The sequence below is a fragment of the Felis catus genome, chromosome C1 (genome assembly GCF_018350175.1).
Source record: "Felis catus isolate Fca126 chromosome C1, F.catus_Fca126_mat1.0, whole genome shotgun sequence".
In the NCBI taxonomy this organism is placed as follows: domain Eukaryota; kingdom Metazoa; phylum Chordata; class Mammalia; order Carnivora; family Felidae; genus Felis; species Felis catus.
Window position 1 is genome coordinate 183053665 of NC_058375.1, and position 24283 is coordinate 183077947.

Sequence of the window (24283 nt, forward strand, 5' to 3'; positions counted from 1 at the left end):
TGTAGTTATCCAAATAGCTTTTGTTATTTATTTGCAAGAATAATTTTTTTCTCAAGAATTATTTTTAGGATCAGAATACTCTGAAAAGGTAACAGTGCCAAAAAATTTCCTTATAAAATTCTCATATAGTTATAATGTTAGTAGGTATGAACAAATAATAATTCATGCAATTGTTATATTGACAAATAAGATTAATATGAAGTTTGGAAATTTTTCAGTGTTTTAAGGGATTTTAAAATGCCCTTAATGATGGGACAATACACACTGGAAATCAAACACCAAGTTTTGGGGAGCCTGGGCAGCTTAGTCAGTGAAGTGTCCAATTCCTGATCTCAGCTCAGGTCTTGATCTCAGGGTCAAGAGTTCAAGTCCCACGTTGGGCTCCAGGTTTTTATGTCAGAAACCCTCTAAGTTCTGCTGCTGTTTGCAGAGCAAGGCTATGATGCTAAAGTATGACTAAGGCAAAATGGTGACAAGATAGTTTTCTCATATAAGGTAGGTATCTTTAGAAAGTTAATTTTTGTGTTTGTTTTCAACAATAAATCCATTTTGGCTTACCAAATTCTTGGCCTGCTGTGTTGTGTTCTGAAGAAACTTCTTCATTGTACCCATGGAAGAAAAATTCCATGGGATTGGCATTTAAAAACTGAATTTACAAGTGCTATGCTGGACTCTTCTATTTATTACAGTTCAGTCAGCAGCAATGCTAAAAGTGGTATGATTCTATGAACCTAACATTGCTTTCATTGAGATGATATAAATAAAATCCACAAAATCTTATTAATCTTTTCCCTTCAACTTGATGACAAAATAATTTTGTGTTCTTTTTACAAATGGCTAACACATATATAATTTTGATTTTCATGAAAATGGAAAAATTTATGTTTAATAATTATAATCCTCTTCAGATGAGAACACCAAAGATTGAAGAATATTATAATCCTTGTTTTCTAAACTTCCTTCTTCCATTTTCCCCCTTCTAAATTTCAGTAGGCTTTTAACATTGTCTGACAACCTCTTTCAGCATTCACTATAAAAAGCAGCTGGAATAGCTTGTTCTCCTGCTGTTCAACCAGCTATTTCTTACATTTAGAAGAAACACATAGGGGTCCAGAACTAGATGAATACATTGTTTAATCTTTGAGATCAAACATATATTATAAGGATATTTTTATTTAAGAACTAACTTTTTAAAAATAGGAGCAAAGTAATATCCTATCAGGGTTTTCTTTTTTTTAAGTTTACTTAGAGAGAGAGCCATGAGTGGGGCAGGCGTGGAGAGAGAGAATCCCAAGCAGGCTCTGCAGTGACAGTGGGCTTGAAGTCATGAACTGTGAAATCATGACCTGAGCCAAAAATCAAGAGTCAGACGCTTAACTGAGTTACCCAGGTGCTCCTCTATCAGATTTTAATCATTTATTTCCTCCGAACTCTTAAATAACAGATTGGTTAGGATATCCAAATTGGAAATTCAAGGAAAGATGTATGAATGATTATGAGTTATACCCTAATACTTTTGTTTGTTTTGCTCCTGCCTACATTACAGTAGAATCCGTGAGAGACATTAAAAATGTTCATGTGAATGTAATCACTTTCCTATAATACTTGTCTCTTAAATACAAAGCCACATGACTGAATATGCACAAAGTAAGGATGACCAAGGTGACAGAAAAAATTGCAACCATTTCAAAGTCAAGTGCGAAGTAACTAGCAATTATTCATTCTGTCATTCCTCTCTGTTAGTAAAGTTGACTATACATAAAAATATAAACATTCATGAACACAAATTAACTAACTAAACTGGAGTAGGAGATGACTGGGAAAACCAGATGGCTTCACTTTCTTTTTTAAAATTTATTTATTATTTTTTAAAATTTATTTATTTATTTTGAGAGAGAGAGAGAGAGAGAGAGAGAGAGCGAGAGCAGAGGAAGGGCAGAGAGGGAAGGAGAGAAATTCCAAGCAGCCTCCACACCATCAGCCCAGAGCCTGTTGTCAGGCTTGAACTCAAGAACCATGAGACCATGATGTGAGCTGAAATCAAGAATCAGAAGCCTAACCAAATGAACCACGCAGGTGCCCCAGATGGCTTCACTTTCAAGTTTATGAGGCTAGGATTCATTATGAAAATACATTAAAAAAAATTTTTTTTTTGATGTTTATTTTTGACAGAGAGCTCAAGGAGGGGAGGGACAGACAGAGAGGGAAACACAGAATCCAAAGCAGGCTCTAGGTTCTGAGCTGTCAGCACAGGGCCTGACGTGGGGTTGGGACCCAAGAATTGTGAGATCATGACCTGAGCCAAAGTCAGAAGTTTAACAGACTGAGCCACCCAGGCGCCCCTGAAAATACATTTTTAAAGTATAAATTTACTTGAAGACTAAAAATTACCAATCCTGATATAATATTATGGGTTATAATAAATACAATTTGGAAATTACAATGGATATTTTCATCAAATTTTATTTTCCCAACAATATTAACCTTTTGTAAAAAGACTTGCTGACCTGTCAGAGTTAAGGAAATCACTAACAATTAAATAAATCCCATGGAGTACTAGATAAAGTAGAGTTATCCAAGTGCTTTACCACAAAGTGATGTTGAAGTTGATCTGGAAAATTACTTTGCACCTCTTTAAGATGCTCACTTCCCTACTGTAAGTCCTCTCCAAAACTCAAACTACTACTCAGCTTCTATTTTAAGATAGACCATTCCAAACATACTCTCAAATTCAATTTTAAAAATTTATCTAGCTCTTGGTATGATGCTATAATATACAGATTTAATTTTATTAAATTTTTTTTATTATTTATTTTTGGGGGGGGGGGGAGAGAGAGAGAGAGAGAGAGAGAGAGAGAGAGAGAGAGAGAGAGAGAGAGAGAGACAGAGTGCAAGTGGGGGAGGGGCAGACACAGAATCTGAAGCAGGCTCCAGGCTCTGAGCTGTCAGCACAGAGCCAGGCGAGGGGCTAAAACCCACAAACCGTGAGATCATGACCTAAGCCGAAGTCAGATGCTTAACCCAGACGCTTAACCGACTGAGCAACCCAGGCATCCCTAAATTTTATTTAGAAAAGTGTTAACTTACAGTTTTTACCTCTGAAAGTAAAAAAAAAAAAAAAAAAAAAAAAAAAAATTCATGTTATTCTCCATTAAATATATTACCAGAGAAAATATTTCTAAAATTTATGTTAGCAAATCTCAAGTTTACTTAATACTTAGATGAATTCATGGAAGACCATACTCTAAAATGCCTATAGACGCAAGTCTTTTTAGTATTTTTTTCCACTGGATATTAAAATTCTAAAGCCATAATTTACCTTAATTGTTGGCAGCAGTTCAGCTTTCCATGATAAATCAATCCCTTGCCGGCTTTGAAATGAATATGAAAATATAAAGAACAAATATATTAAAATACTATAATTTATAAATAAGCTTCAGAGGATAAAGAAACCAGCTACAGACCTATCAGTGAAAGTTCTAATGAAGTTAAGTCCAGTAAATCTAATCCAATATACTCTTATCTATAAAGACTTTAGGGTACAAAAAAAAAATGTTTTTCCTAGCAACTAACTATTTCAATGTTTGCAAATATTATTGGTGTTAATTTCCCTTCTTTTTTATTTTAAAATCAATACTACAATTTAGTATAGCAGCAAAATGAGTTTAATAATGTATGAAGCTATTCTAAAAAGTGCGGTGTGATTTGTATTATTTATATTGAGAAAAATGAACAATCAAGGTTCAAAAGACTTACCACATAGAAGTGCTGTTTATGCAGCCAAATATCCAACTATTTGTATCCTGTTGATTAATAACACAAAGCACATAAAATATTATAGAAAATAATTATATAAAATAGTCAGCTTTAACATTTTACTGTTATGTTATAGGGTTAGTAGGCACAATGGAAACATAAAATAGCAACTTGTTATTGAGAAACATTTCCAAGCAGTTGTCAAAAGTCATATAATATAGGTCAAGGGTAGGCAAAGACGTCTGATGTCAACATAGATAGGTAAGCAAATAACCTAGAACAGCGGTAAGAGAAAGAGTGACCTCTGAACAGCATATTGCCTAAGTAATTCTAATTTTTGAACCAACACTTCCAGAGTTCAGAAACGTCCATACTTTAATTAGTTACATAGTAAGTAACCTACATTTTAAGTAAAAACAGAAGAATGATCCCCTAGAGGTGGACTTTTTTTTTTTAATTTTTTTTAATGTTTATTTATTTTTGAGAGAGACAGTGACAGAATGCAAGTGGGATAGAGACAGAGAGAGACGGAGACAGAATCCGAAGCAGGCTCCAGGCTCTAAGCTGTCAGCACAGAGCCCAACACGGGGCTTGAACTCACGAGCTGTGAGATCATGATCTGAGCCGAAGTCGGATGCTCAACCGACTGAGTCACCCAGGCACCCTGAGGTGGAGGTGGACTTTTATAAAAATAGAAAAAAAAAAAAAAATCCAGAGCCAAGTAATTAAAAATAGCAATTATTCTAAGTATAGCTTGTTAGTTTATTGTTGGGTACTTATTTGATTATCATGCAAAACTTCTATGTAATTGAGAATGTGTTTGGGTTGAAGCAAAACTGCAAGGGCTCAAAACAAAAGCTAGTTATTACTTTTTCCGGGTAGCAGGGGAATGCTGCAGAGATGGTAGTGATAGTTTAACAATATTACGTTATTTATCTTCAGTAGTTTAAAAGCAGTAGGACTAAAAGACCAAAGGAAGTAGTAAGAGCAATGTTCCAAGATGTGATGCAATCCAACTACTGAAATCCTACACCAAGGTGTAAGAGGATAAAAAACACTGCTCAGATAGCTACATAAAATTTGCTTTAGTAAACAGAGAGGACAATGAAAAAGAAATTAATCCCTTCATTCAACCAGTATTTACAAAGTCCATTCTAGAACCATGGAATCATGCTAAGCCTCCAAGGAAAATGATAAATGAGACAGACACCATCTCTGCCCTCATGGGGCTTAAATACAATTTCAAGACATTTTCCAAGAATACAGAAAAGAAAGCTGAAAGGAAACAAAAAACAATGTGGTATTTGTCTGCTCTCCACTGCAGGCAAAATACTTACCGAACTTCTGTATCAGGTGCCTGTGTTTCCCAGAATAACGTAATATTAAAAAGCCAAAAAAAAAAAAAAAAAAAAAAATCTGCATAGCTTAGACAAGAAAAGTCCAGCAAGCTCTAAAGATCCAACCCACTTTTGTAATGGGTTTTTGCAGGGAGCCTATCCTAAGATAACCCTTAATATGAAAGTTGCTAATATTCCACACTATTTACACTTCAGTGTATAGTGAATTCTGACTTATTTATTAACAAATTGAAAAAGTATTATTCAAGCCCATCCTAAAACACCATGTTGATATAATCTATAAGGTGTCAAAAGAACAATTTCAGGTCATCTAGTAAGCATCCCTAACTCAACTAATTATAAAAATTATATTAAAAATCTTAGAAAAAGTCACTCAAAAAATGCCAACTAATTCCTAAGGTATACAGAAAATGCTACTTGATCATAAAATTTATAGATCTAAAAAGAAACACATCTACAGTAAAAAACAATGCTCTCAATGGCTGCTAAAACTGTTAGGTAAAAAATTGATTAGGAACTTTATAAAAGATATATCATGCTGATACCACCCTAGTCCACTGATAAGTCTTTAGGTCACTAAAGTGGGACAACCAGATATTATAGATCTTCTAATAAGTACACAGTTCTACTTATAAAACATTCTTGCCACAAAAAATGATAATTAATCAAAAATCAAAGTTCTCACCCACAGCCTGCTTTGGATCCTCTGTCTCCCTCTCTCTACCATGCTCACGCTCTCTCTCTCAAAAATAAATACACGTTGAAAAAAAAATGATACCATAAGATTACAGTCAGCTAGGGGTACCTGGGTGGCTTAGTCGGTTGAGTGTCAGATTCTTGATTTCAGCTCATGATCTCATGGTTCTGGAGACTGAGCCCTTTAGTTGGGGGGGGGTGGGTAGAGTCTCTCTCTTTCCCTCTCTCTCTGCCCCACACCCACTTGGCTCTCTCAAAATAAATAAATAAACTTAAAAAAAAAAGAATACAATCAGCTAAACCCAGATTATGGGAATTCTGTAGAACATATAACCCACTTTCTTAAATAAATGGCGGGGGTGGGGGGAGTAAAGAGGGGCTGTTATAAAAGAGACTTAGGATCCATGAATCAAATGCAACATGTGTACTTTTTAGATTCTGATTCAAATAAACCAATGTAGAATTAATTGAATGAGAGGAAAATTCAACATGGACTGGGTATCACATGATATTAAGGCATTAATAATTAATTTTATTGGATGAAATAATGGTATTACAGTAACATGCACAATTCTTATCTGTTAGAAAAACATATTGAAGTATTTAACGATGAAATGATAAAATGCCTAGAATTTGCTTTAAACATGGTTCAGTCAAAAAAAAACTGAGGAAAGTATAAACAAGAATGGCAGTGTTGTTATAGCTATGTGATGATTATGTGAGATTTCATTATCATATTCTACTTTTATATGATTGAAAGAAAACAATACAAATTGAAAATATTTTAAAAATTCACTACATGACTTTATCCTAATTAATACCCATGGACCTTAATTACAGAAAAGAAATCCTCCAATAAGTCAAATGGATAATTTGAACTTTGGCAAGGATTTTTCTCAATATAATACTAAAACTGTAATTTGGAATTTAGTATTAAGTGAGTTTGGATATTTTAAGACAGGCAGTCTAAGGGCTAGATTCTCCTAAGATAAACTGCCCATACAGATTTTAGGCTAAGAGATGCTAGTCTCTGTGAGAGACACAAAACTCTGGTCATCCCACTAAAATTAGTTTTCATTAGCATCTAGCCCACAATGCTTGCCTATAATCTTTTCTAAAGATTTTACAAAATATCAAATGGCAGTATTTACCAAGAAAGTGACACATGAGATTCTAGTTCTAAAAAATACAAACAATCCAACAAAAGGGAGAAGAGGAAATAAATTATGAAAAATGCATAGACAAAGTGAAGAATCCTGGGAAATGAAAAAAAAAAAACTTTTTTCAAAAAAAGAGGGAAAAGAACCCAAATTGGGAAACAAGTTCCCGAAAGTATGCTGATAAATTATTACTTAAATATTCCTAATATAACAAAGGCATGTTATAGCATTTAACATATTTTTTACAATGTCTAACATAGTAGGTACTCATTAAAAAGAAATAAGAAAAATAATCATTTTGTTAACTCTTTGTCTAGGTAACACTGTAACAAAGTTATTATTTTAGAAAATGTTTGGTATAAAAAAACCTGGAATTTTAGTGTGGTAGCCAATGGAAAACAGTATTTACTTCATACAGAACAGTTTTGCTTAAATATATCTGTGAATTTTAAAATTAAAGGAGATTGAACTGAATTCCTTCATCCTAAATACAGTGAAAGTAAGGCAGAAAAACAATGTGAAAGACCTAAACTAGAACCAAGAGTATAATTTCATAGTAAATTATCAAAGGAACAATGATTAATATTTTTTAATCAAAACTCCGTTCCAGACAAATATTTTTCAACTTACTAGATTTGATTAATAGCTCATAGCTAGAGGATATCTATTAGATATTAGTCAAATCTTTAAAAACCTAACCTTTTAAATTTACATAAAATGTGCCAATCATCTTACCAGCATGGTGCTCTGACAATATACATGAGTGTAGATTTTTCTATGATTTGCAAGAGGAAACGTAAAATATATCTTATCAGATTCCTAAAAAACAAAAAAGGGAAAACATAATAAAACTATTAAGAGAGTAGATAAATTCATCATTCAAATATCCAGATAAAGCAATGAGTAATTATTCTAGTTTTATCATTCTTGGTATTGTTAAGAACCAACATTCTAGGAGTGGGAAGATGTAAGACAGATATAAGACAGGGGTATCAAGTACCCTGTAGTCCCGAATTTGTCCTGGAAATATTGTTTGGGTTGAGGTTTTGGCCTTATGATCAAGATAAAATACATTTCTTAACTCTGTCTACTGAAAAGGCCTAGAAATGCTAACCCACTAGCCATAAACATCTCTAGTGCCCAAATTATGGTTTTTAGACACCAAATAATATTAACAGCTCCTTAGAGAAAAAGCTGATTCAAAGTATGCGCCAGGAAATGTGCAAAATGAGCTCAACTATCTTCTCATACTAGATAGGGAATAAACTATCAAAGACAACTAAAGAAAAGCTTTATCAAAAAGATTCAGAAGCCTAACTTGAAATGCCTTCCACTGGTCAAAGACAGAACGACTTTAATAGTTTAGATGGAAGTGCAAACATGTTTGAAGTATGAGTTCATAATAATACTAGAAGAAAAAGTCCCCCAAACCATTTATGATTACTGATGGAGGAGGCTTGTGAGCCAACTAGCTATTCTGAAAACCAGAAATATAAGACCCAAAGATACAGGCAATTTTAATTTTTTCCTTTTGTGATTATGTTCCACTTCTGATAAATTTAGATGAGAAATTTCCCAATACAGTGCTCTACTTAATAAAGAAAAAGTAATCAAATTAGAGTGCCACCATTTTTGCATCCCCCTAAATGAATTAATGACTCTAGGCATTCTTCATCAATAGCTGCTAACATCACAAAAAAAAAGAGTAGCCAAAACAAAAGCTGACTCTGATCAAGCAACTGAATCTGATCCACAAACTAAGTCACCAGAAGAGTAGACAAAGGAATATATAAATGGCATGCAATGGGGAATATAAGGGAATGCATATAAGGGAATGCAATCAGCAAAATCAAGACTGTGAAACTCCAGAGGACGAATGACTTGTTTTTTCAACAAATAAGCTGCAAGGAAAGAATGGGGTAGAGGAAGTATGAGAGGTTAAAAGAGGAATAAGAGACATATCAACAAATGACAATATGTGGACACTTGTACTCTCATTTAAACAAACTGAGAAACAAAAAATTTGACAACTATGATAAAAGTGGATAACTGAACACTAACTAGATATTATTAAGGAATTTTCATTAAATTGTTTTAATGTGGGAAAATGATATATAGTTATCTTTTTAAAAGAGTCTTTAGGGGCGCCTGGGTGGCGCAGTCGGTTGGGCGTCCGACTTCAGCCAGGTCACGATCTCGCGGTCCGTGAGTTCGAGCCCCGCGTCAGGCTCTGGGCTGATGGCTCAGAGCCTGGAGCCTGTTTCCGATTCTGTGTCTCCCTCTCTCTCTGCCCCTCCCCCGTTCATGCTCTGTCTCTCTCTGTCCCAAAAATAAATAAACGTTGAAAAAAAAAATTTAAAAAAAAAGAGTCTTTAACTTTTAAAGATAAATAGTAAAATGTTTTTGAAAAAAAAGTAAAAAAAAAATCCATTGATGGTATACTTACATTATAAGCCACATAGGTCCATTTGGACACTTTTACTGGAACCCACATAGATGTCCCTAAGGTAAAGGAAATTAATTTTGAAACATTAAACAATTTCTTTTACTGAATGCTCATGAAATATACTTCTTTTTTTGAACTACTTCTCAATTACAGCAGGATTTAAAAAACAGGGTTTCCTGAACAATGGCTATTTTAAAATAAAAAATCCAGTAAGATGTTATCTATATGCTCATTAGCAACTAGCATTCACATCAAGGAAAGCATCTTAAATCTATCTGGTGTCTTTAACTCTAAGAAAGTATCAATAAAAAGGAAATAAATTATTTCATTTTCCAAACTGAGTATGACAGGTAATATGTTAACAGCAAAAGATACGCTGTTACACTAAAAGAAGACTGAAAAATGACTGATACTGAAAACCTAAGTAAAGATTAATTATTTTATGGGACTGTCAGGAGAATAGAGACATTTAATTGTATCTTTAAGTTTTTTCTACTTGTCACGTTATTTTCAGGACAAAATTTTTATCAGCCACATCTTATAAATTGTTTTTTCTACTCTTTCCCTTCCTTAACCAAGAACCTCATCAGAAACTATCACAGAAAAATTAATAAGATATAACAGAATTACAGTACCTGAAATACCAAAGTTTCAAAGACTTTGCTAATAATAAATTTACCTAAAAATAATAATCAAAACTTAATTTAAAATAAAAACATGTTATTACCACCAACCTGTTAAGTCAGAAATTATTGCTGGATTTTCCTCAAAGTGTTTTGCTGGATGTCTTATAAAGTGGTGATTCAAAACTGACAATTTCTTCTTGGGATTTTGAGTTATCTAGAAAGAAGGATACATTCTGCATCTTTTTGTATCCATTGTGATAGTTCAATAAAACTTTGCTTCAAATAATAACAATAAGAACCAAGAGTTATTTACTCTGGGTCAGGCACTGTTCTAAGTACTTAATATGTTAATAACTCATTTAAGCATCGCAAGAGCTCTAGGAGATAATAACCTTTACATTTGCATTTTTACAAAGAAACCAAAAGCAGACAGAAATTAAGGAACTTGCCCAAGGTCACATTCCTATTCAGAGTCTGGGTCAGGATTCAAACCCAGGCAGTCTGGCTCCAGAACCCATGACATTAATCATTACGCAACAGTACCTCTTAAGTAACAGTTAAGAATAAAATATACAAAGGTGTATAGAGTCAGATGAGAACTTAAGAGATCCACCCGACTAGTGATTCCAACACACTGATTCCAAACTCAGGCCAGTGCCAATCCCACAACAAATAATTCACTGGTCATTAGAGAAAATATGAGTTGCCAACTGTACTTCCTTATAAACTACTTTCCTCTACTTTGTCCTACTTACTTTCATTGTGTCTAAATGTCCTTTCTTTCATGAAATGAAAATGAGAGAAAATAGGATTTTTTTTTATTGCCTGTTTTAAAATACCATAGCACAGTAAATATCTACAACTTTATACCAGTTTCTCCCTTAAAGAAAAAAAAAAGTACTGGGTATAAAATCCATTTAGAATCTACCACTATTTAATTCTCTAATTTAAGCACTGAGGCTCTGACAGGTAAGCGATTTTCTCAGTAACATAGTGAGAGGATGAAAAAGAAACGACAGTGAGGACCCATGTCTAGTAAATCTTTTCAATCCCTTAGGAAGTCACCTTTTGCTTGAACATTTATTTCTAACTTGCTCTTGTGGAAGCTAGTACAACCCGATTTCAACAATTCTTACGGAGAATGGTCTGCCAAATCTGACTCCTTGTTACTTTGCTATATGAAGTTAGAGGTCTTCAAGAAACTGAAGACCAATGAAACATTTCTTTACAGATTAAACAATTTCAAAAAAAAAAAAAAAAACCAAACACATCAACTGTTTTTCACAGAATTATTTCAAACCCTCACCACCCTGACTGCCTTCCCTGGATAAACTCAAGTTTGTTAATGTCCTCCTTATGATACAATATATAAAATAGAATATAGTTCTTCAGATATCATATAACTACAGTAGAGGACACTGAAATTTTATCTTCATTGATGCAAACTCAAGACTTTAATCAACTCAATCTAATATAAAACTAATTCTGACTTTTTTTTTTTAAGCAGCCACATCTGTTTGCAAACATTAAAAGTAATAGGTCTTTTTGACAAAAATTTTAGTTAAGACAGGACTCTCCCATCCTTACTTACTCTGGGGAATCCATCCATTGATAAGTTTTTAGCTATGTCTTTTAATTTTTTAAATTTTTTTAATGTTTATTTATTTTTGAGAGAGAGAGAGAGAGAGAGAGAGAGACAGACAGACAGACACAGGGCGTGAGTCGGGGAGGGGCAGAGACAGAGGGAGACACAGAATACAAAGCAGGCTCCAGGCTCTGAGCTGTCAGCACAGAGCCCAACATGGGGCTCGAATTCCCAGACTGTGAGATCATGGCTTGAGCTGAATTACGATGCTTAACCGACTGGCCCACCCAAGCGCACCTGAGCTAGGTCTTTTATGATAACCATCAGAAATTATTCTCTAATTCTGATTTCTTCGTACCACATGTTTGGGACTAAAGAAAGGTAGCAATCATATCCTAACTTTTTAATTGTCTAATATTTAGTCCAGTCTATTATATATAGTGAGTTTGTGAAATAGAACTCAGTTTCAAATTTTGACTCTTAGCAATATTAGTTATCAAAAATTTCTCATTTGTCTCAAAAATGTGTCTGTAAAATACTTATCTATCCAGAATTATAACATATTACATACTAGTATTAAAATGTTCTCATCTCAGGACTTAATGGAAAACAAGATTTATTAAACTTAGTTTTATGCAGTGTGTCAACTATACTTCAATTAAAAAATAGATCTATGCACAATTTTTAAGGATTAAACCTGTCTATTATTGTTCTTCATGGGCTGAAATGGTTTTTTCCCTAAGACTACCAAATGTCATTCCAAATACAACCTGGTCTTGCAATTTCAAGGGATTCTATTATTATATCTAGTTGCACTCTCTCAAACAAACTCATAGTTTGACCATAGTTAAGACTCACAATTAAAACAAGGTTGAAAACTAAAAAATGTTTACGTTCCATGACCAATTCAGTGTTAATACTATAAAGCTGATTTACTTTAATAAATATACTAACTTGAATATGGTATTTTGTGGCTTAAAATGTAGTAAAACACAACAATCTGGGTCTCCCTTTTTGGGGGAGTCCCTCTTTTATTGCATTCTTCAGGAGAGAGGTAAGCATCTCATCTACTAGTAGTTCTGCAGCTTTCTGAAGGGTTAAGGAAAAAACACAAACGCTACCCCCCACTTCCCCCAACAGAGAAAGCAAAAGAGCAAAGTTCTAAACACAATAAGGAAAGCATTACCTAGAGATCTATTGATAAACAGCCACACATACTAGTCTCTCAAAGAATTGGAGCCTTCAAGATAAAGAATCCAAAAATATCTGAGCTGAATACTTTGTCATAATGAAGAAAACTACCTAATACACAAGGAACTTCTTCTCCAAAAGGTTCTCAACAATAGTTCTCAAAACATGTTTCTATAAAACAGTGAAAGACTCCAAGATGACCTGAGGTTAAAAAAAGAGCTGCTTAAGATGAAAAACAGCAGTATGTTCCCAATTCACAGAAAAATATGTAAGTTCATTCCCTGAATTTTGCTGGAATCCTTGGTGCCCACTACTATATATCTGCTGGCAGACAAGAAAGAGATGAAAGAGCAATACTATAAAGGGCACTAGGACTTCCAGGTGTCCTGCTAATTGAACAACTTGGCAAATCACTGGCCTAGAGAGTTTATAAGTGAAATCTCATTACAGAAAAGATTCAACTTCTAGAAGTACATAATTTAAGTTTTGGCCAGAGTGGGTTATTCAATGAATTCAATGATAGGAATAACTTTTCTTATCAGAAAGGTAAAGATGCTTTTTTAAAAACATTTAAACAAAAAAAAAATTAAAACAAAAATGTCTAGTAAGATAGATCATGAAGTCTACAACATATTACTAAGAAAAAAAAAGATAACCTTGTAGTAAGTATTTTCCTTAAAGTTAAAAGGATATATATCAAATTTTAAATGAGTAAAGGTGAAGAATTAGGGGGAAGATTTAAAGTATCCTTTCACTTTTTCATTTTCACTGCATTCAATTAATTATTCATAGTGATCAAAGTATTATCAGATACAAATAAAGAGATTTCTATTTTGAAACTAATTAGTTATATAACATAAGGCATCTACTTTTATGAAAGTAAAAAAAATGTATTAAATCCTTCCCTGCTGTAACAAAAGCTTTTACTTTACTGAAGTAATATTTAATTTTAAAAATACATACTTGTTTAGTATCAGCATCAATAAGATCAAAGAATGCTCGAATTGTAGTCAATTGCAATTGCTTACACCTAAAGAATAAAGTTACAAATGAAACGTTCTTTAAAAGTATACTTTTGATACAAACATGCACAATTCTATTATTTAATGGAATATCTGGGTTTCCTTTACTGCTCTAAACTCTAATAAAAGTATTTAACAAATCATTATTATCAAGTATATATCTTAAAGTTGAAACATAAAAATAAAGCAAATTAAATCTTCCTGGATGTTTGACAGTGGAACTATCAGGGTCCTTCTGTTTTCCCTAAGTCTCCTTGTCTACCCCAGCTATAGACAATATCTGCCCCATCTTTCTATGCCTAAACTGTTGTGCTTCTTTCAGACACCATAGACTACACAGCCAGAGGAAAGTGAAAAAAGAAACTTTAAGCCAAATCATATAGAGAGAAGATAACTAGGGTCTACATATTTCTTACTCGTAATCTATTTATATAAAGGATAAATCTAACTCCTACTTGGCTTTCCATGTACTATTCTAGAATAGTCAATGCTACATTAATCAAGTTCCTGAGTTTGGTGACTGGCCAAGAGCTCAGTGGTCTTATCGCAAATACCTTTAATTTTGCTAAACTATGACAAACTCGAAAATTTTGATATTTGAGTCTAGCTTGAGACTGATGCTATTGGTTCAAGAAATGATTTTACAGGCTGCCAAAGGAACCTTGGTCATACTGAGACAAAAACCAAGGTTAGAGTTCTAGGTACTTTGGTCAATCTTTCTCCCATATCATTATTTGTGGATAAATCAATGCACTGATGAGAAAAAAGGAGCACCACAAATCACCAAAATAAGTTATATTAACTTACCACACAATGGAGAGGTGGTCTGTTGAGACCCAGGTCTTAGGCACTGCTGAACTCTAAAAGGACAGGAAAAAAAAATTCAACTTAAGAAAAGCACATTTGTTATTCTCCAAAAGGTTTGAAATTCCCAGAAGCTAATATTTAGAAACATGTAACATTAGTTTCACTACTTTATGATGCATAGACATATTTAAATGATGATTACAAAAGGTGATCCAAAAATATTAAGGTAGTCCCTGCATAAAATCATTGTCATTACTCCTTAGTCAAGCTTAAATTACCCTTTAAAAAATTATTTAAGTATCCACAGATTCCTTACTGAAGTTTAATATCTAACTCTATTACTCTATTAAGAGGCTGTTTATGATTCTTTAATAAACCACAATTATTTTAGTAGTTTTAGTTCTGACTATTCTTTGATAAAGTCTAAGATGTTACTTTTTAATCAGGTGTGCTTAAGAAATACCCAGACTTGGGGCACCTGGGTGGCGCAGTTGGTTAAGCGACCAACTTCAGCCAGGTCACGATCTCGCAGTCCGTCAGTTCGAGCCCCGCGTCAGGCTCTGGGCTGATGGCTCAGAGCCTGGAGCCTGTTTCCGATTCTGTGTCTCCCTCTCTCTCTGCCCCTCCCCCGTTCATGCTCTGTCTCTCTCTGTCCCAAAAATAAATAAATAACGTTGAAAAAAAAATTAAAAAAAAAAAAAAAGAAATACCCAGACCTGGGGAGATTTTTCAAAATTAACATGCCTGACCACAATTCCAAAACTATTAAATCAGACTCTTACAAGTAGGGCCCAAGGTTACTTATTTTGAAAAAAATCCCTAGATTAGGATATGTATTACTAGTTAGAGACAGAATAGGAAAAGGCTCCTAAAAAATACAACTATTTGAAGAAAACTTCCTGACAACGGCACAGTACCCCTTCAAGAACTAGACTCCTTTTCATACCAGGTAATGACTTCCTTCCCTGTGAATAGCATCTTACATACAATGGGGAAACATTAAGTAAATCTGATTATTATTTTTCACAGTGTCTCTCTTTGCATTCAAGAAAGGATTGTTTACTGTCAGCCTGGGTCCCTTAATGGGACTCCTTCAAAAACCATCCACCAACTTAAATACATATTTAGGGCAGTTATAGGAGTAAAATGTAAACTTGTATAGTGTTTAAGTGCCAGTTCTGTGTGAGTGTATATCACAGCATTTCAGCCTACTTTACTAATACAATCGAGGTCTCTAACTTAATTTTTCTAGTTCCAATGGATGTAAATGTCAATTAACTATTCTTGAGATAATCATTAAAAAATTGTTACTTCTTAATAATTGTTTTTTAAAGTAAACATACATGCAGATATATAAAAGACTATAAACTATTTAGGGGCTAAAATACTAAGTAAAATTCTGACAATAACCAGCTTTGAGAAAATTCCATTAAGAGATAAAATATTTTCATCAGAGATACAGAATTACAAGCTCCTCAAACAACAAATTATCAAACGCATCAGAAAAGAGGGACACGGACACACACACACACACACACACACACACACACACACACCCCTTAAAGAAACCAAAGTTCTTTAAAAGATAAGCTGGAGGAAAGGACACCAATAGAGCATCATGCCCCAACCAAGTCTAGGAAATAAGACATCCAATTATATATATATATTTGTGTTTTACTAAAGAGTTGATATTTCATGTTTTGAGGACTTCAAGCAAATATCTGCCCAAAATATTCAACACCAAATAACAAGATTCATACTAATAATGAGGTCTGAGAGATTTTCCAACTTAGTTGCAAAGCTATTATATGGTTATATCACAACTCCTCCAGTAATGAGAAAATGGTGGGTAACTGCAGAATGGCTTAATAATTTTTGTTTTATGTGTGGCAAGTATTCAGTAATACTTGTTCAATAAACGAACAGTAACCTAAGGTGGGGCAATAGATGAACTGAGCAAGGGAGTTATGTACGAAGAGAATAACCATGAAACAAAGCACAATCCCTTAAAAAGCAAAAAGAACTCTATGGATTTTTTTAGAAATTAAGTTATATAGGGCACCTAGGTGGCTCAGTCGATTAGGTGTCTGACTCTTGATTTTAGCTCAGATCATGAATTCAAGGTTCATGAGTTTGAGCCCTGCATTGGGTTCTACACTAACAGCACTGAGGCTACTTGGGATTCTCTCTCCCTCTCTCTGCCCCAGCCCCGAGTGTACTCTCTCACTCTCTCAAAATAAATAAACTTAAAAAAATTATTTAAAAAAAGAAATTAAGTTATATTTGGAAATGATGTGTAGTATACACATGTATACATACTACATACAATATCTACACACTGTGTAGAGTTAAAAAGTTAAGATGATAACTGAAGATTTCAAGGTAAAAAATATAAGAAATAATATAAATCCTAAAAGAAAACTTGAACTCACTTTACAGAGGCTATGTATCCCAGTTAAAGACCAAATACTTGATGTCCTAGCAGGGGAGAATAATTAGCAAATTAATCAATCAGGGTTCTGTTATACTATCAAAGCTACTTTTTTAATTTTAAAATTGGTAAACCTTAGAGCGCCTGAGTGGCTCAGTCAGTTATGCATCTGACTTCAGCTCAGGTCATGATCTCACAGTTCATGGGTTCAGGCTCCGCATAAGGCTCTGTGCTGACAGCTGAGAGCCTGGATTCTGTTTCAGATTCTGTGTTTCCCTCTCTCTCTGCCCCTCCCCTACTCACACTGTCTCTCTCTCTCAAAAAAAAAAAACGTTAAAAAAAATAATAAAAATAATAAAATTGGTAAACCTTTATTCAAGTTCAACACTCATAAGTATGTGATATGCTTGATATTCGACTTCCATTATAAATAGCACACCACTCAGATGTAACAAGGGGCCCTTGGACTTCAGTCCACAAATTCTTATGGTTAAAACTCATCAATGAGTAGATACTTATTTTGAACAAGAAACAATTATTCTTACGAGTCACCTTCATAAATAAGTAATTTTCACAAGCTTTCTAAGATCCTTTTCACTTTCTGTGGACATAAGCACTATGCCTCTGCCTTCCCAGCATATTCATTCTTTCATATTCTGTCTCTCACACACAAACGTGCACACACACACCCACACACACAGCACTACACCAACTCAGTAGTCATTTTCAAGCAAGTATATATTTTTCCTTTCATACCCCATTGTATCCATCCTGTTACTATTTCAGTAGAATCTTAAAAAAAGATTACCACAACAGATAAGGCACTGGTATGATGGCTTAATTTTGGAAGAAAAGTCAGTCCTGAACGAACTTGGTAATCCCGGAATCCTCCAGCTACAGAAAGTGTGGTTAAATTTATGTGTCTAGCATTTAGAATCCAATAGTTGTTTACAGTCATATAAAAATCTGGTAGGAAATAAAGACACATATTAAAAATTAGTAGTCATTCCCTGCAACAATAAAGTATCTATGATACTAATACTAAACTGAATTTCTGTTTAAGCCATACTGAATTGCCTACAAACAATGTTATTCACATTTCTCATTTTTGAGTAGTCAGTATCTTTATACATGGTCTATTTTCCCATTAAATCAGAGTACAAATACTAAGAGTTACTAAAGGTCTCAGTAAAGAAAAAAGATATTCAAACTTCATTAGTTTTGTCAAGTCCATACACAAAACAGGTCTCTACATCCCACAAAGATGCTGCTAGACCATAAGCCACACATCATAATAACGAGAAACCCCTAAAATTCTACCAAAGATAAAGTTCACTATGCTAAAAAAATGGTAGATCTTCCTAATCATGGCAGTATGAGAGCTTAGCAGCTCTCTACTGTGGCCAGTTACCACTATACAAAGTACTATTTAAGTGATTAAAATACAATCAGGACAACAACAATCATTTTAGTCTTGAAACTCGATGCTGCTATGGAAAACTCTAAGGGTTAAGAAGGTTCTACTCAGGGTGCTCCCGGGTGGCTCAGTTGGTTGAGTGTGTGACTCTTAATTTTGGCTCAGGTCATGATCTCACGGTTTGTGAGATTGAGGCTCACATTGGGGTCCGTGCTGACAAGGTAGAGCCTGCTTGGGATTCTCTCTCCGTCTCTCTCTCTCTCTCTCTCTCTGCCCCTCCCCTACTCCCTACTTGTGTGTCCTCTTTCCCTCTCCTCTCTCTCAAAATAAATAAATAAACTTAAAACAAAACAAAAAAAGTAAGTAACTCATTTAGTAACAAGTAGCTCAAAGGGAAGAATCTGCAATTTTTCCACTTTATCTATGGAAGATGAAAACAATACAGTGTCAAAGATTTGAGACCAGGGCAGGGGAGTTCTCCTTTCCTTTCTGACTATCAGAACTTAATGTGTTTTTACCCTGGCATTTGATCCTATTGAGGGCTTCAAACATTTTGGAACAGCAAACTTCTCCCATTAAAGATCTCAGCAATATTTAATTAGAATATGACTAAGCAGACCCATTCCTAACATCTGCAGGTCCTAGGACAAGAGGACCAAGGAACATATGCTATATGTCTAAATATATGTCTAAATATTTAACAGTAAAATTTCAGCTAACAAACTGTTAAATCAATTATCTCTGCCTATCTTGACAAATATACATCTTCCAAATAACCTGGAAGACCAAGTTCAAATAACAAGTTCTAGGACATCTCAGAGATGGAGACTAGATGATGACAGCACAGGAAGAGCAGATCTCTAATCCATTACTGTACTATCCTCTCTTCCCATCTCAATTTCATCCTGCATTACAAGGATGAAGGATACCCAAGCTCTATTTGTACCTCATGCAGAGCCATCCCTTAGCCACAACTCAAGTTTATATACCTGCCCTCAGAACAGATCCAGGTAAGAGGCCCACACAGGCCATGGAAAAGCCTGGAGGCGGAGTTACCTGGATCATGGTCCAAAAGTAAAGGCACAGCTGCAAATATAGGCCAAGTTGCTTGGCCTATATACTCCTCGCCTTGTGAATGGCAGTGCCAGGGCAGGGACCCCTAAAGTGCAGAGCCCAGTGCACAGCTTCCATTTCCCTATTGAAGGGCAGTATTTCCATCAAGTATAAACAGGGAATGCACTTCTGGAGGTCATATGGGTCTCCTAAAAACCTCCTAAAAAATCCGCCACCCTTAGAACTTTTGTTTTTTCATTCTAATTTTGGCTTAATGAAATATGAAATAAATACAGAATAAATAAGAAAGAGGGTTACTAATTACTGGAAAGGCACCTAACATTAAGAATTACTTTCAGCCTGAACCTTTCAGAGACAGACCATCAGTAGCCTTCAAAAACAGTAAAATTGGACTCTTTTGAAAGCTCTTTCCTCAAAGAGTTTTTTAAGATGTATTCTGAGTAATTCTAACTTAACATACATGGCTCATCGACATAAAATGTAATAAAAAAGGTCTCAATTGTGATGACAAGTATTATGACTAGTCTATGCCTTTGAATTTTTTTCTAAACCTATAGGTCATTTGTAATTATAAGAATTAATAAAGCAAATTTAAGCAACTTCATTAAAACTAAAAATTTATACTGAAAGATTTCTACAAGCAAAGTTTTAAATGTAATAAGGGAAAAAATTAAACTTCACTGTAGGTACTGTTGCACCAGATATTCCAGCACATAAATTACCCCTTGGCAATGTTATGTTAAAATGGGTACTTTGGTTTGGAGTCACTAAGGTATATTTCTCATTTTTATCACAATTAAGATAATGCAAATTTCGATAAGGTAAGAAGTGGTGTAAATTTACTGCTCAGGAAAAAGAATTCTTTTTCAAAGACTTTCTTCTGTCATATAACATTTCAATAAACAGTGAAGATAACACTTTTTTAAAAAATATTGGGGCGCCTGGGTGGCGCAGTCAGTTAAGCATCCGACTTCGGCCAGGTCACGATCTCGCGGTCCGTGAGTTCGAGCCCCGCGTCAGGCTCTGGGCTGATGGCTTGGAGCCTGGAGCCTGTTTCTGATTCTGTGTCTCCCTCTCTCTCTGCCCCTCCCCCGTTCATGCTCTGTCTCTCTCTGTCCCAAAAATAAATAAACGTTGAAAAAAAAATTTTTTTTTAAATATTTATTTATTTACCTTGAGAGAGAAAGCATGAGTGGGGGAGAGGTAGAGAAAGGGAGAGAATCCCAAGCAGGCCCCATGCCCAGCACAGAGCTGGACACAGGGCTCGATCTCCTGACTGTGAGATCATGACCTTAGCCAAAATCAAGAGTCAGATTCTCAACCAACTGAGCCACCCAGGCACCCCAATACTAGACTTTTCTTTGAACATGCAGATAATAATGGTACCTATCTCACAGGACTGCCCTAAGTCTCAAGTGAAATAATAATACATCATGTAAAGTCCTTAATACAACACCCAAAATATAGCAAAGTATAGTAGTAAGTATTAGGAATTCTATCACAAATTCTAAATTTGTTTAAAAATTTATTTAAAATTTACATGGTGACCTATTTATTTTAAAACAAGGCATTTCTACTGTTTTACTTAAAATATAAGCTTATTTTGAATAGAATACTGTAAGAGTTAACAAAACACAGGAAGTTTAACAAACATACTTTAAGAGACAAAGAGTCATCTCCAAGAGTAACTAAACTGAAGCTCAAGTGTCTAGGGATTATAAAATACATGTTCTCCACAGTAAGATGCTACTGACAGAGAAAACAAAAATTCCAATTATTAGCCTAAACTGAAAGTCACAAAGAAAGATGCTCAGAAATGGAGGTGTTAATTTGAAACTGAGCTGCTTCACACATGGATAAATCTACAGCACACTCTAAAGAAAGTAGGAGCAAGGATTTGTTTAATCCTAAACAATAATGAAGAGGTCAGTTAGTGTTTATCTAATAGTACTTACCTGTTATGAAACGATCCAATGGCAACACAGGAGCAACATGAGGTGTAGCTTGTGTAATAAGAAGATTTATCAGATCTTGTTTAAAATTTTTCAATGTAAGCAATGCTCTTGCAACAAGGCCACCCATAGAATGACCAATTATTGCCACACTTTTTGGAGCAAATTCTTGACCCTATTTAAAAAAAAATCACCAAGGCATAATGAAGGCTTATCATAACAAAAATTCCAAATACTTACCTCTCTATATGAGCAATTTTATAGAAAAAAAGAAAATTAAACTACTTACATAAACTTGCATAAGATACAGAAATATATTTTCATTTACTTATAATTGGTATATGCTACCATTTTGTATCCTGCCTAATATTTTTAATGGCTATGCTTTGGTTTTCTGAACCAAAATCAGAACTCTTCGTCTACCATATCATGTCTTACCATTTGTTACATTGGATGTAAAAGGTGTAATTACATTTGGTTTATTCCAAAATATTAGATTTTATAGAAGTCAGATCATTTATTTGAAACTGAAAACACCACAAAAATTCAGAACAATTATGGTTGCCATAACAATATGATACCTCATCATATTGATATATCTTATCAAGTTACTTCTCTATTGTGCACCTGGGTTGAAAAAGAAACCAGCATTCCAAAATATTTACTCACTGACAATTACATATTTTATTTTTAAAATAAGCATTGTTTTTTCAAAAATCTTTTGTCTCCATATAGTATCCTTAGTTTCACTGCCAAACTTTTGCTTATCACTCTCCACACTAATCCTTCATCTATGCCTTCTCTCATAACTATGAATAAATTGGGCTTTTTACAGAAAAGAATTAACATAGTAAGCCTGAGACTGTTATCCTTATAATGGACTGCATATAAGTTGGCTCTGGGATACAGTCTGGAACCTTAGATTCCTGGATTTTCCCATAATTTCCTAAATGGAAGAATGGCTCACTATGCTGAAACTGTTTTGCAAATAATACAGTTTATACTGCATACCTGCTGTCCTTCTGGTTGGGATTTTAGTACACGCTAGGCACAGGGTCTCTACATGACCAGCCCCCAGTAAATACTATGGGCACTGAACTTCTCATGAGCTTCTCTCACAGACAACACTTCACACATCACAATTCATTGCTGTATGAATTAAATGGATCCAGTGTAACTCCCCTTTAAGGACATTTGGAGGCTTGTACCTGGCTTCCTCTGGACTTCACCCCATGCACCTTTTCTTTATTGATTTTGCTTTGTATCCTTTCATTGTAATAAATCATAACCATGAGTACAAGTACATGCTGAATCCTATGAATCCTTCTGGACAATTATCAAGCCTGGGGATGGTCTTGGTGATTCCCAACACAGAGCTGATCTTAAAAAAAAGCCAAACTCTCCATTTCCATTTGTGCTCTGAAACCCATCCCCTTCTGCCTTCTCAAGTACATCACTCCAGCAATTCTACTCACTTTTTTCTTGCACTGTTGTTTCTCGCTCTCTACCAGATCATTCTTGCTAGTATAAAAATATATTATTCTCCCTTAATATATGGTGTCTTTTGACACCAACTTTACCCTTAGTGAGCACATCTTTCTCTACATCTCTATAGTGTAACTCACTAAAATCAACTGCCTATACAGTACTTGCTGTCTCCAATTTCTCAACTTCCATACACTTACACCCACTCCAATCACACTTTCACTTCAACACTCCTCCAAAATTATCAAGTCACCAAGGAATCTAATGGCCAATTCTCAATCCTCATCTTGTATGAACTATCAACAGAATTTGACATAGATCACTTCTTCCTCTTTGAAATGATTTGTTCGGATTCCTTGACAACATATTATCCTGGTTCTCCTCTTACCTCACTGGCTACTTCTTTTTAGTCTCCTGCTGTTTCCTTCTCATCTCCCCCATGTCTTTTTTTTTTTTTTTTAATGTTTACTTTATTTTTGAGAGAGAAACAGAGACAGAGTGTGAGCAGGAAAGGGGCAGAGAGAGGGAGACACAGAATCCAAAGCAGGCTCCAGGCTCCTAGCTGTCAGCACAGAGCCCAGCACAGGACTTGAACTCATGAACAGATCATTACCTGAGCTAAAGTCAGATGCTTAACCAACCCAGGCACCCCACCCCCCATCTCAATAAGGTAGTGACTCAGGCCTCAGTCCTTAGGTCTCTTCTTTCATATCTTGACTCCATAGTGATCTCATCCAATCTCATGGCTTTAAATGCATCCATATACTGGCAAGCCTCAAGTTATTATCTCCAGACTGGACCTCTTTCTCTTGAACTCTAAACTTAAAATCCAATCGCATCCTAACTATACTTGGGATATCTAACATGCATCTTAAATCAAACCTGTCTAAAACTAAATTATTAATCTCCTCCAAATATATTCTTCTTACATTTTCCCCCATCTTAGATAACGGCATTTCAATCCTTCTAGTTGTTCAGCCAAAAACTCTGGGTCATTCTCAACTCTTTTTGTTTCACACTGCCTCTCCATATCTGATCTGCCAGCAAATCTTGTTTCCTTTAAGATTTATACCAATCTATTTCTTATCACCTCCAATGTTACCAACTTGATTTAAGCCACCATTATTCATGCCTGAATTACTGCAATGAGCCCCTAACTGGTCTCTTTACTTCTCTCACATCCCTTCATTTATCCTTGAAACCATCCACAGAATAGTATCATTAAAACCTAAATCAGGACATGTCACTCCTTTGCTCAAAAATCTCAGCAGTGTCTT

The 24283-nt window shown here is 34.7% G+C and overlaps 1 protein-coding gene across 2 annotated transcripts in view; it reads right to left on the reverse strand.

The window, feature by feature from the left end:
• Window positions 1-24283, reverse strand: part of PGAP1 (post-GPI attachment to proteins inositol deacylase 1) — an 84800-nt gene that overhangs the window by 34612 nt on the left and 25905 nt on the right. For both annotated transcript variants that reach the window (XM_011285444.3, XM_045034198.1), the window contains 9 exons: window positions 21525-21696; window positions 17887-18044; window positions 14648-14700; window positions 13782-13848; window positions 10151-10256; window positions 9417-9472; window positions 7706-7789; window positions 3757-3803; window positions 3320-3371 (listed from right to left, as the gene is read on the reverse strand). In XM_011285444.3, coding sequence (XP_011283746.2) covers window positions 3320-3371; window positions 3757-3803; window positions 7706-7789; window positions 9417-9472; window positions 10151-10256; window positions 13782-13848; window positions 14648-14700; window positions 17887-18044; window positions 21525-21696 — 795 coding nt within the window. The remainder of the gene's footprint in view (window positions 1-3319; window positions 3372-3756; window positions 3804-7705; window positions 7790-9416; window positions 9473-10150; window positions 10257-13781; window positions 13849-14647; window positions 14701-17886; window positions 18045-21524; window positions 21697-24283) is intronic.